Source organism: Larimichthys crocea, chromosome I, assembly GCF_000972845.2.
Source record: "Larimichthys crocea isolate SSNF chromosome I, L_crocea_2.0, whole genome shotgun sequence".
In the NCBI taxonomy this organism is placed as follows: domain Eukaryota; kingdom Metazoa; phylum Chordata; class Actinopteri; family Sciaenidae; genus Larimichthys; species Larimichthys crocea.
In genome coordinates, this window is record NC_040011.1 from 11683622 (window position 1) to 11697422 (window position 13801).

The window sequence follows — 13801 nt, forward strand, 5'->3', positions numbered from 1 at the left end:
TGTTATCAAAACCACATCAGTATTCCCACGAGGCGTGTTTACGATTAAAAGTGAAGACACGATGTTTCACAAAACTTTCAACTGTGCGAGATAAAGTTAGAAAACTGCTGAGATGTTGATGTTAAAGAAACTTCTATAAGGGTGCCAGAAAACACAGCGATGAAGTGAAGTGCTGAACAGAGCTATTTGTACTCTATCTGTACATCTCCAGGAGATGAAGTCCACCACAAGCACTATTATAGTGTTAATGACGGTGACATTATTTTCAGGAATGATGCTTTTCGGTGCTGATTTTCATCACACAGATGGTTTACGGTAATTAAAGTCTTAAGGTTTAGAGCTGAAGTCCGCAGTGTCAAGCGTGCAAACGCCCAGACTCGATTACTGTTCTTATAAAGGGAGTCAAAAAGTGGCGAGTGCTGCAACAAGAAAGCGCGTACGTGTCATTAAAATCAAAGGGCTTTATTCATCCGGGAGCGTGAACGTGCTCTGCAAACTTCGTGGCAATCTGCACATCAGAGTTCGATCTTTCTCGAGGACAAGCAGAAGTGTTGTGGGGCTACAGGAAAGGGCACGGGGAAGAATCCTCTGCCTGGGACCATGAATATCCAGAGCATACTAAACAGCAATCTGTCCAGATATTTAGATGTCTTGATCTAAGACCAAAGTGTCGGACAGATGGAAAGACGGACTGGTGGAGCCACCAAATGACGTCCATTGCCATCTGTGAGCTCTAAAGACGCACACAACTGCTAACCCGAGACCAGAGGTGTTTATTTTAGGAGTCTATGAAAAAACACTGCAACCTGAGCACATGAATTCTGACTATGAGAAGTATTTACCTCATTATTATTATTATTATTAGTGAGGAAAGACAAAGCACACAGGTCAATCGTCACCTCTACCTGGTCTCTTATTAAAAAACAAGCCTACCTGCCCCTGCAGTTCACAGAAGCTAGAGACCAATTAGGAGTGTCGCCATTAAATGTCAACATTTTTCACTCAACGAACAGGTGGTTTGACGAACAGGTGGTTTGACAAACAGGTGGTTTGACAAGTTCTGGAGTTTGGCAAACTGACGATTTTCTCTTTCCTCGTGTTTCCTGAGGCTCTCTGTGAAACGTCCACGAGACAAAACGCCACCAAATACAATTTCAGTTTAATTCTGAATAAATCTGGAAAGGTTGATAATGATATAAACGCATCGTATTATGGATCTATCGATATTTCTCTGTCAGATTCATGAAGAGGTTTTAAAGGGTAAACATGGTCGATGGCGTCATTTACTGAACCAACAGGCTTTTTGTTTTGATGCATTTCTTTGACATTTCTTTGGCAAATACTGTAAAGCCTCCAATAATAAAGAAAAACATCATTCATTAGTCACTGTTGTCTGTGAGAAAGTTGCCAGCGTTGAGGGAAAAAAGAACAAGCTGCTGCACATCTGAAGGAGTGGCTGACCTGTTCTGTCTGCTCCTGTGTGTGTGTGTGTGTGTGTGTGTGTGTGTGTGCGTGTGTGTGTGTGTGTGTGTGTACAGGTCGAGTATTTCTATTCAAGTGTGAATATGCGTTTGTGTGAAAAACATCAAACGCCGCGCCGTCTGTGCTGATGAGGGAAGCGACTTCTTTATTTTACCGTTATCCGACTTCACCGCTCAAACACCTGAAAAAAAAAAAACGACCATCAAAGGACAAATTAATAAAACATTCAAACGCGGCGGTTGGAGGTGTACCGAACTGCGTCAGCAAACTCCAACCTGGAGGAGAACTGGTTCAGATCCGCTCGCGTGTGTTCGGGTGCTAAGAACACTGAAGTTTCTTTTAAAATCTGCGTGATCAAAGTGTGTTCAGGCACAAAGACAGAATGACAAATTTGTGTCAGTGAGATAAAAAAAAAACAAGAAGCTTTTATGGATCACAGGCAAAAAAAACAAAGAAAGTCTTTCAGGAGAAACACAAAGGAACAAACTTTACTCCAGAACTAACCTGAGAGCTTTGTGTGTGTTTGTGTTAACACTTCAAACCTCATTATGTAACTTTGATAACAGCTGCAGAATCATGTTGATGCTACACTGACTTGTAATCAGTTGTCTGGTGCCTCTGTCATTCACACTGTGCACACGCCTGTTCTCACACTGTGGGTCACTGCGAGGACGTAACGCTTTAAGTCAAACACCACCAACTGTTTCACTGATTATGGAGACACAGTGTTTCCCCTGAAGTCAGAGCCATGCTGCCTGGATGGGAATGCAGAGGTAGTTTTGGCGTTTGCACTGGTAGCACCGGAGCTTTAGACCACTGGATATGCAGAAGGAGAGTGATGCTATATCCCCCAAACCCCACCAGACACGTCATGGTTGCAGCGCTGTTTTAACCCGTCCTGCATACAACATGCAGCTCCCCACTGAGAGCGTTTCAGAAGCTTTTCAGAAGATTTTGTTCACTTGCTCAGGTTTGGTCACACGAGGCCGAGGAGAAAGCTCGGAAGAGAGAAAATGAGAGAGTAACCCGAAAGTATCTTCAAACCTAATGGCTGTCTATAAAGTCTGCAGAAAGAATAATTCCAGGTGTTTTGTGTATTTCACTTTCTGAAGCAGTGGTTAGAGGTTTTTTTTTTTTTTGATCTTGGCGCCAATAATTAGAATACAAACAATGACCAGCACAGCTGGAATGAAGCAGTAAAGAAATATGAAGTGGGCGTTTCGGAGAGCAAAACACAGGAATGGCTTAGTGTATGATTAGATTAAGAAGTACCACATCCACACACACACAAAGGCAAGCCTGTGCATTAGGTAGTATTAAGGATCACTCATACCAGGGCTATTGGGTTGTCACAACATGTTCTGACATGAGAGAAACAATACAATGCTCTTTATTGTGTTGTAACTCTGCACCCATAATGATATTTTAAAAAGCCGGCCTACCGGTGTCTGGGTCCTTGGCGTATATGACAGCGATGGGAGTTCGAACAGTCGTGTTGTCAAACACAGTGACCTCGTAGTGGCTGGAGGAGAAGCGAGGAGCGTTGTCGTTCATGTCCTGGACCATCAGCAGGATGTCCGCCTGACACGACCGACCGCCGCCGTCCGTCGCCTTCGCCACCATGTTGTACTCAACCACCCTCTCTCGGTCCAACACAGCCAGAGTGAAAAGCTCACCTGGAGATGGAGATGGACACAATACTGAAGTCATCATGAAACTCAAAACAAGTTGCATCGTAAACAGTTGAAAGCTGATCCCCTGATCTTCCAGAGTATAGCTCCATAAAAGAGCAACAGTGAAGAGACAAGCTAAATTTAGTGTTTGAGACTTTGACCTGTCGGTGGCTCTAAACGATCTCTTCACTCTCAGGGATTCATCCTCTGGGATCCAAGAGATATTTCAATCTGCACCAAAGTGTTGGACCCATCAACTAAAAAAACTGAAATCTGATATCTTACAGACAATCTGGTGACATGAGAGCAAGATGTTATGACAGAAATCAAGTATGATGGATGTCAGCGGGGAGCTTCTGAAAATGGGAAAACAAAGAAAAGACAATAGAAATGTTTTTGGCTCTTTTCAGCACAGAGCCTCCCTGAGCAGCTGCAGAGTGCCGATGGTATCGCCAAAGCTCACTTTAAGGGGGAACACTCGTGTTTGGACCCATCATACCTGTCCTGTGGTCAAGATGGAACTTGTCTGAGTCGGGACCGTGCAGGGTGTAGGAGATCTGGCCATTAGCTCCCACGTCTGGATCTGAAGCTGAAACCTTCAGCACAAAAATGCTGGAGGGCGAGTTTTCCATCACCGCCTCAGTATACACCAGCTGGAAGAGGGGGATAATAACAATAATCAGGCCTCCATTTACATAGCACTTTTCTCAGTCGAGCTACTGAATGCTGGATAAATAAAATGACACCGGGCTCCTGTAATGGCCAGAGGAAGATGATTTAGACATTTTGGCACAGGTCAGAATTCATTGCTAGAGTTACATTTGGAGCAAATGATCTTAACTTATCAAAAAACACAAAAGTTTGAAATTCAGATGGTTGTTATAGAGCCGCCATCTGAACGAACAGTTCCCACACAGTAGTCTGCATCATCAGGTCACCCAAATAAGACAGAGTGGGACGCTGATTGTAAGGTTAGTGGTTCCTCACTTCGTCATGCCCTTGTTTAAGACACTGAACCCCAAATAGCTCCTGATGTCTGGGGGGAACACTTTAAGAGTTGAATCCAAATGTGTTTAAGTCAAAATTTGTGTATTTTCAGTTTGTTAAAGCTTGCTGTCCAAAAAAATATGTAAACAATTAAGTATTTTCATAGTTCTCTGTCATTTTATGATGTTATATTATAATGGAAAAGTTATAATGTTTGGCGAAATTTGAACAAACTATGTCAACTTAAAAATCTCGCAAGGTTGCAGCACATGAAAGAAACCAAGAAATCAATAATTATCACAGCTCATAGCTCCAAATATTTGGTTAAGTATAAACTTATTTTTTGGAGCGTTCCCTTCAGATTTGATATTGACGTGTTTTTGGTTGTTGGTGGAAGCTGCAGAATAAAATATGAACAGAGAAGAATGTTGGGAAATCCTGTGTTCAGTTCTGTTATTGCAACTGTGGAGCTCTGTATGCAAATACGTAAGTCTGATTACATCCAATAACAAATCATTTCAGGAATATAACAAAGTGTTGGTGTAGGTTGACCAATATTGCATACTAGTCGTAAATATAACCATAAATATTTAGCGTGTCCTTAATTTGCTCCTCACTCTGTTGAAACTCAGACTAATGAGCTTCTTTATTAGTGACGCTTTCAGGAGGGACTGTGAGGCAGGCGTGGTGTGTAATGACTCTGGAACGAGGATTTAATTTACTTTATTGGAACAATAAAAGTATGCTAATAAGCGTGCAAAGAAAATAAACTTTAATTGCTGTTAACTGTTCTCAGGAGGCGAGCCTGTTGTTTTGTACAAACCTCTGCGGTGTCTGACGAGTTATTAACTTTTAATAAAAACTAAGGACGCTGTGATGAACGTTATCTGTAAACGTAAGGCTGAAATAACTCTTCACTTCTTCACCTGTTCACACAGTGGACTGTTGTCATTGATGTCCAGCACGTGGACGTCCACAACAACCGGAGCTTCGAACTTCCCATCGCTGGCCAAGACTTTGAGCGTGTATCTGTCTTTGGTCTCTCTGTCCAGAGGCTCCTTCACAATCAAACCCCACTCGCCCTCGTCCTCCTGGATGATGGCAAACTGGCCCAACGGGTCGCCGTCTGCATGTGTGATGAGGAACAGACAGATTTGAAAAATGACTTTAGTGAGACAGATGCAGACGTCATGGTGGACGCTGAGGTTATGTTGTCTGCATCTTTTCTGGTAATCATGAAACATTGTAGCAATCAAGGGGGAGTAAATAAATTGATGAATCCTTTGGGTCATTAATGCATCAAAAAAAAAAGGTCCATCACAACATCTTACAGTGTACTGCACTGTAAAACGAGGAAAAGCACAAACAACTGTGTGTGTGTGTGGGCATCTTTGCTTGAAATTACAAATAATTCATAATAATATCACTAATTTGGTGCATGATCAATCCACAAATAACAAATGAGTGTTTAGACCTTCATGTTTAGAGATGAAACTTGACCAGACCAATCCAAATTGTGCTTGAATATAAGGATAAGGAGTCACATTGTAGAACATATAATAATAAAAGTGAGACAGAAAAGTTAAAGAGACAAAAACACGGTGAAGAAAGAATCAAGAGTCGCCTTAAAATCTCGTCTTTTATCGCCTGATAGATGTAAATGACTGTTTCAATGATCCTGTATTATTGTTAATAGTATTGAGCTGCAAATCAGAGAGTGTGTGTAAATGTGAGTGAGGCAGGAATTCAGTGACAGCTTTACGGGTCATGTGAAAAATGTTTTCTCGTTTGTTCGCCGTGCTGTGATGTTTGTCGTTCACATAAAACGAATTTCTTATTTGTTATGCTGTTTGATTGTTGTCTGCTTCATTGTAACACCTCTCTAACATTCTGTTTGCTTCTCAGTAATATAAAGTTGTTTTTTTTTAAATCACAGCTTTCTTATTTAATACCGCAGCTTCTTTGATATTGAGTTCTGACGGCATGTTGTTCCTGATGAATAATTCAATCATTTCTGTTTGCCATCTTGTTTCCGATGTACTTTGCATTTTATTGTTTCCCTCTCTCTTTCTCACAAACTTTTATCTCTGAGATGAAAAACACAAACAGACAGCTGACACAGGCTGGTGAGTGTGTGGCCATCAGTCTGTATGTTACCTGTCTGACAGGTGTCGTACGTTGATGCAGCCTTCGACGCTTCGACCTCAAGAAGGTAAACAGTTTGAAATCTTTACGGCTGTCGAACGGGTATTGTGACTTGAACAGAGATGTTGGTTTTATTTGGCAGAATACTAATTGAGCGCTACTGAACTTGAACCGCCTGCGGCACGTGATGTGTGTTTATTGAAAGAATACCACAGAGAAAGATGATGTCATGTATCAAGTTACTGATAATAAGTGCTTCATATTTATGTTGATAAATCACACATCACATCATCATGAAGGCAAGTGTTGGCAAATTAGGTAGTTTCACGTGATGATGAAGGGATCAACTTTAAATGATGTAACAAACCACCTCCTCTCTGAGAATTTGAGGGTTTTACAAGTTTAACTTGAGGAGGAGTTTACTTTGAACAACTACACACAAATAATATGTAGTGTTTTTAGGCATATTCTTATTATTTAGACTCAATATCCTTAAATTTGCACAGATTTGCTATGTGGATGTCCCCCTGAAAAGCATTCAGGGTTCCAGCCCACTGTTCTAATAAGCTCAGTGCTCTGAAGGCACCACCCTGAGTTTCTTACCTTCAGTACCTTAGTGTATTTGCATGTGCAGGAAAGAACATAGTCAGGTAATAACAGTAGTCAGGTAACCATTGTCAGGGTAATAATAATAAATGTGATTAATGGTGTGAAAAGCTGCAGTTTGGTGAGGATTCATGCCAGAACTACTTGTTTAAGTTACAAAAAAGAAAAAACAGTTATCAGTTATGTAACGGGCCGGTTATGGCACAGGTGGAAGAGTGGGTCGATTTCCAGCTCTCTCAGTCCAGTTGAAGTGTCCTGGGCCACGATACTATATCCTAAATTGGCGTCTGTGTTTAAGTGTGTGTATTGGGAAGCTTCCTACTGATTTATTTAGGAAAAGATCATCCTTGCATGGCAGTCTCTGCCATTAGTGAATGAGTGTGTGTAAATATGACCAGCGTTGTAAAGCACTTTGAGTGGTCAGTAGACCAGAAAAGCCTTGCGTATAGACATATAAAGAGTACAAACAATAGGCTTTGCAGGAATGGGCGTTTGTTGGACTAAGAGGCTGTCGGAAAAATGGGCTTTCAGTACAGTTACAAACAGTTTTGAAATAATGGGCTGTTGAAAGAATGGCAGCCCAGAACTCTATTATTATTTCTAACGAAAAACGACTGGAAATCAAAATAATGAATTTTGTATTTTGTTGCGTAAAGCGGCTTTGTTAGACAGGACAGGCCTGAATAAGGAAAATCCTCACATTGGTGGTGGGCAGCTTTAACATCCAAGGTTTTCTTCTGTTTTTGTTTCACACCAGTGTCTGCCAGCATTAACCAAACTCTACCATTTATAAATAATCCCATTGAAAATATTCCTTTCTCCTAAAAAACAATGTTGACAGCGGGCTGCTTTTAGAAAAGTCCAGCTTTCACTGTCTGAAAGAAAAACGAGGATTTGCATTGATATGAGGCTTTGTTTTTGTTGTTAGCTGCAGGGCATCTAGTTGGTATTCATGTCTTCTCGTCTTGTCAACCTGCTTCTCTTTGGATGAATAACAATATCATGACTCAGCCGAGGCCGATTAACAGAGATTTCATTTCACCTCATTAATGTCTTGATAAATCCCGCAAATCTTCAATGAGACAGTAATCTTTTAAGTATACGAGTGCCACACAATTACACTTTTGTGCACACATGTGTGCAGACTTAATGATTTGCACGGAGGGAGCTACAGCCAATTTGCCACTGGTTTATTGACTGACTGCAATTACTGTCTGAACAATGTCAGAGTGAAATCTAGTAGCCAGCATGTGTCCAGGACATGTTTAGCTTAACTTAGTTTAGTGGTAAATTGGTCTAAAGTTTAGAAGCAGGGAAACCCACTACCAAAAGAAGTAGAAGAAAATGCACCTTCCAACAGCTCGTACCTTGTTGGCTTGCGAGCAATTTATCTTATTTAATCAAATGTTTAAAATGTGAGGGATTTTCCAAAATGGCACTCAGATTTGAGCCCACACCACTGCAAACCACACACTCACCTGTGATGTAACACGTCACCAGACGATTTTCCAGTGACACGTCAGCATCTGTAGTCGTCATCGAGATAATGACTTCACCGGGACTGCTGTTCTCCACCACCGAGCCACGGTAGATGTCATCAGAAAACTTTGGTGGGTTGTCGTTCTCGTCCGTCACAGTCACCTCCACCAGGACGCTGGACGACAGTTTGACGTCGCCGCCGTGGTCCATGGCGACCACGTTGAACCTGTAAATCCTGGACGCCTCACAGTCAGTCTCCCGTATCGTGGTGATCCAGCCACTTTCTCCATCGATGGAGAATACCTCAGTGATGTCCACTGTGGGGTCATGGGGTAGAGGCTCCAAAATGTAAGTCACAAGGCCGTTGGTGTCGGTGTCCGGGTCATTGGCAGTCACCTGTGTGTCAAGATAAACATTTGGTGGCCACATTCAAGCAGTGAGTATTAGCTGGTTTCAAAGATAAAGCATTAGGACTTTCTTGATCTCACCTGAATAACTGTGGTTCCAGCAGGCATGTTCTCAGCCAGGAAGGCCTTGTATGGGCTTGCATCAAACACGGGTTGATTATCATTAACATCTTGAACCTGGATGCTGATCGACACCAGTGATGCAACATCAGTCCCGTTGTGGTTGCCCTGAGCAATCACATCTATCTGATACCATTTTGTCTTCTCGTGATCGATGGTCTTCTGCAATAGCAAAGTTCCACTTTCTTTGTCCAAAGTGAACACTTTGTCTTTGTTGCTTTCCACCGTATTCCCATCCACCAGGCTGTAAATAACAGGCATGTCAGAGTCTGCCCTCACAGAGCCTATCTCTGTCCCTATGGGGACGTCCTCTGCAGCTGAGAAGGTATAGAGAGGCTCTGAGAACTTTGGAAGAGGAACCTCAGGAGGAACCACTTTGACCTGAACGGGGACTGTGGAGTTATAGAAAGGAAGGTTACCATCACGAGCTTTGACTTTGAAGTTGAAGATCTTGTTCTCCATGCCAACAAGACTTTCTTTGACACTCACAACCCCGCTGAAAGGGTTGATCTCAATAATGTCTTCGGTCACCTCTGCAGCTTCATCTACCGTGTAGGTGACATCTGCATTTTTGCCATCATCTGCATCATAAGCCATGATTTGAATGACAGGGGCGCCTTTATTCACTGTTGACTGAATTGAAACCTGGTATTCTGATGCTTTGAACTGAGGAACATTGTCATTCTCATCTGTGAGAATAATCTTGACTGTGCAAAAGGCCACTTTTCCACCGCCATCTTTTGCCATCACCTTGATAGCTATGACTCTTTGGGCAGGGTTCTCTCTGTCCAACGGTTGTTTCGTAACAATCTGTCCATCATTGTCGATGGCAAATTTCTCATCAGCAAGTTTGTTAATGATGGTGTAGTCAACACTGCCATATGGTCCGTCGTCAGGGTCAATGGCTGCTAATCGGATCACTCGAGTTCCTGCCTCAGCATTTTCAGCCAGTTCTGCTTCATAGATGTTCTGCTTGAAGTACGGACTATGCCTGTTGGTATTCATCATGTCAATGTTGACTGGTGCTGTCTTCTGAAACACTCCATCAGACACAGCCACTGTCAGGTTATAGTAAGGATCCAGATTCCTCTTACAGACATTAGAGAAGGAGATGATTCCTGAGGATTCATTGATGTTGAAGTACCGGCCTTCATTCCCTGAGAGGATTTTGTACTTGAGGTTATTCAGATCTCCAGTGTCTGGATCTGAAGCTTGGATTTTGATGACTATGTGGCCACACTTTGCCATTTCATCCAGTGAGGCTTCAAACTGGGAGTTGACAAAGTCTGGTGGGTTGTCATTAACATCTGTGATATTTATAAAGACATAGGCTTCACTGCTAAGAGGAACAGCGCCATTGTCAATGGCTTTGACTTTGAAATTAAAGTGTTTTGTGTTTTCATAGTCCAGCACCTGTTTTGTTACAATCAACCCGCTATGTGGGTCTATCTCAAAGAAAGCAGTCTCATTCTTCTCCGTTTTCACCATCTGGAAGGTAAGATCTTTATTTCTGCCTGAGTCCTTATCAGAGGCAGAAAGTTGTATCACAGAGGTGCCGATTGGGAGCCCCTCATCAATAATCACAGAGTATGACAGCTTTGAGAAAACTGGAGCATTATCGTTCACATCCTCTACTTCTATTTCAATGGAGGCCTCTGAGAAAGTTCCAGTCACAGAGTCAGTAGCTCGAACTGTCAACACATGCATGGCCTGACTCTCGTAGTCGAGGGGGTTGGTGACGGTCAATACGCCAGTTTTAAAATCAATGTGAAAGTGTTTTGAGGCATTTTCCTCTTCAAGGTTGTAGATTAGCCGATAGCCTTCTGGATTCCTGGCCTGGACGTGTAAGATGGTGGTGAATGGGGGGACATTTTCAGGGACTTTCAGCGGATACAGAAGGGTCTGGAAAACTGGGTTGGTTTGATTTCTCACTTGAATACTGAGCTGTGCCACTGTGCTGTGACTGGGCTCACCTTCGTCTATAGCCAAGACTGTCAGCACGTACTTATTCAGAGCTTCAAAGTCAAAAGGTCTTTGAAGAGATACATCACCTACGTCAGGATCGATCCTGAAGAGGTTGTAATCCTCCTCCAGTGAGTACATAATGGATCCATTCTCTCCTAGGTCTCTGTCGATGGCAGTTGCCTGATACAAAACATCTCCTGGTTCAGAGGCTTCAGAAATCATCATTGAAAAAGGCAAGTTAAGAAACTGTGGAGCGTTGTCGTTGACATCATCTATAAAAACTTTGACCTGGGATGTCGCCGTCCTTGGCGGTGTTCTCATGTCTTGTACCTGCACCACCACATCATAAATATCTTGTTCCTCTCGGTCAAAAGGGATACCCATTGTTTCAAGAATGCCTGATGTTTGGGAAATTGTAAACTTTCCCATTGGGTTCATGACAGAATATATAAGAGGCTCATTTAAATAACAGCCTGTGGCTTTGAGTGCCGCCAAAGTTTTGACTGTCTTTAGGTTTTCTGTAACGCTAGCTGAGTACACTATCTGCTCAAATCCAAGATCGCTGGCTGTTAGGTTTGTTACGTTTACCTTGACAGTAGCTGCGTCTTTATAGAGGCCGTCAGACGCTTTGACAACCAGTTGGTAAAATGGACTAATTTCAGTCACATCGTTCACGGTGATGACTCCAGTATCAGGGTTAATTGAAAAGACATTGTGCAGATTCCCCTCAGTGATGCTGTATGAGACTGCGGAGTCGGCATCATGGGCCATGACGCGAACAACCTCTGTATCTCTGACAGCTGGGAAGATGATGGATGGCTCGTACACTGGGGAGCTGAATTGTGGCGGGCAGTCATTCAGGTCCAGGACGCGAACAGTGACCTTGGCAGGCTCTGTTGCATACAGTGATGGCTCCCCTGAGTCCTTTACCTGCACTGTGAACTGATACTCTGGCTTGGTTTCAAAGTCAACTGGTGAAATTAAAGAGATAGTGCCCATACTGGAGTCTATCTTGAAGACGTTGAGGGCCTCTGGTTCGAGGATCTGATACACCAGCAGAGAATTTGAATCTCTGTCAGCATCTGAAGCCTGGACCACCAGAGGGGTGTTTCTTTCTCCCATAACCATGCTGTTGATGTGAGCGGACTCACTTATTTGCCCGAGGTACTCCTTCTGCTGAAAAACAGGAGCGTTGTCATTCTCGTCAATCACGTAGATGTAAACAAGAGTCTTGGACGAGGCTCCAGCTGTGGTGGACGCTGTAACTTTGAGCTTGTAGGAGGAACAGTTCTCAAAATCCAGGTGCTTTTGGACTGAAATCAACCCAGTGTAAGGGTTGATATGAAATGTCCCATTTGGGTTGCCACTTTCAATCCCATAATGCACTGCAGCAGGGCTGGAGGCTGAGATGGTGACCACTGGTGTTCCGAGGATGCTCAGTTCACTGATCTCTGTTAGGTATTCATCAGAGGGGAAGACAGGTGGGGTTTGGTCAGAGATGCGGATGTGGACGTGGACGGAGCAGAGGTCACTGCGCTGAGGGAAGCCCTGGTCAGTGGCTTTTACTGTCAAGTGGAACTGGTCCTGAGGCTGAAGGTCCAAAGGTTTGGACACACTGATGGAGCCCAGCTCCGGATCTATGGAGAAGATGTTGTCGATATTCCCTGCAAGAAAGGAAATAATGTGTTACACAAATCAACTACTTTAAAATTATTTCAGTCTGACCATTTTCATCCTGGTACTCTATGTTTTAGACCTTTTAACTGAATCATTGTTACTTCTTTAATGCTGCCTCCTATATACCTGGATTACTTTGAGTTTTAATAATAACAATATATTTATTATTTAAAAAGACTTTTACTCGTCATTTATCTATTATTGGGTCCCAAATATCAACATTTTATATTTATATATTCTTGCTATATTAATCTGATAAAAGGTTTTTTCAATATTGACTTGTGTCAAGATTTTTTTTTTTTATTCTACTGCAGTAATAAGACAAATTTCTTCTGGTTTGAAACTACTTTTTTTGTTCACCCTCTTGACCAATTCTTTTTCTATAGTTTCAGTGTAATGTGTGATACGAGAAGCAAAGACAGAAGCAATAACACTTTCATCTCTCAGGTATCATCCTCGTGCCCTTGGACCCTCTGTTTAAACATTCGAGGTTTAAACGTTAAAAAAATGGTGGCAGCTCCCAGGTGTGAATATATAAAACTTGAGGAATGTAAAGCAGAGCCAAGTTCAAAAAATGGGAGCAAGCATAAATAAAAGATAAAAATAGCTTCTCACCTGAGTGCAGAGAGTAGCTGATGTCAGCATTGCTGCCCATGTCCTTGTCCAGAGCCTTGACCCGGATGACCTCGGTGCCTGTAGGGGCCTGGTTGGAGATGCTGGCCTCATAGCGAGGGCTGAGGAAACTTGGTGAGTGGTCGTTACAGTCCTCCACATGAATCACCACCTTGACAAAGTTCCTCTTCACTGGGATCTCCTGGTCACGTACCTGAGGAGGAGCAATTAATGAGGCAGTTAATAAAAATGATGCACCAGTTTATCAGATATCTTTCTACTGTACTCTACTGTGTTCTAATGAGATTACCATCACGATGAGTGTATGAACAGAGATCATCTCGTAGTCGAGCTGCTCCGTCATCACCAGGACTCCGCTCTTTGGGTCCAGATGGAAGAACTTGGTGCTGTCTGGATGAAGGCTGCTGTGGATGGAGTACACCAGTTTACTGTTGGTGTCGGCATCCTGTGCGCTGATCTGCAGGATGTCCTTCCACGGGGAGGTATCCTCAGGAACCCTCACCTTTAACACACAGGAACAGAGAAGAAAGTAATCTAAGTTTAGATAACATAACAAAACAAACAAAGGAAAAAACAGGGTTTGAAAAATTGATGGAAAAGTGGATTCCTGTACTTGACGTTTCAATT

General features: G+C 42.7%; 1 protein-coding gene across 1 annotated transcript in view; it reads right to left on the reverse strand.

Moving 5' to 3' along the window:
* The window catches only part of fat2 (FAT atypical cadherin 2), a 101785-nt gene that overhangs the window by 43707 nt on the left and 44277 nt on the right, over window positions 1-13801 (reverse strand). Inside the window, exons 9-15 of the mRNA XM_019260966.2 lie at window positions 13464-13676; window positions 13157-13367; window positions 8861-12528; window positions 8372-8768; window positions 5069-5268; window positions 3655-3808; window positions 2925-3158 (exon numbers count right to left, since the gene is read on the reverse strand). Coding sequence (XP_019116511.2) covers window positions 2925-3158; window positions 3655-3808; window positions 5069-5268; window positions 8372-8768; window positions 8861-12528; window positions 13157-13367; window positions 13464-13676 — 5077 coding nt within the window. The remainder of the gene's footprint in view (window positions 1-2924; window positions 3159-3654; window positions 3809-5068; window positions 5269-8371; window positions 8769-8860; window positions 12529-13156; window positions 13368-13463; window positions 13677-13801) is intronic.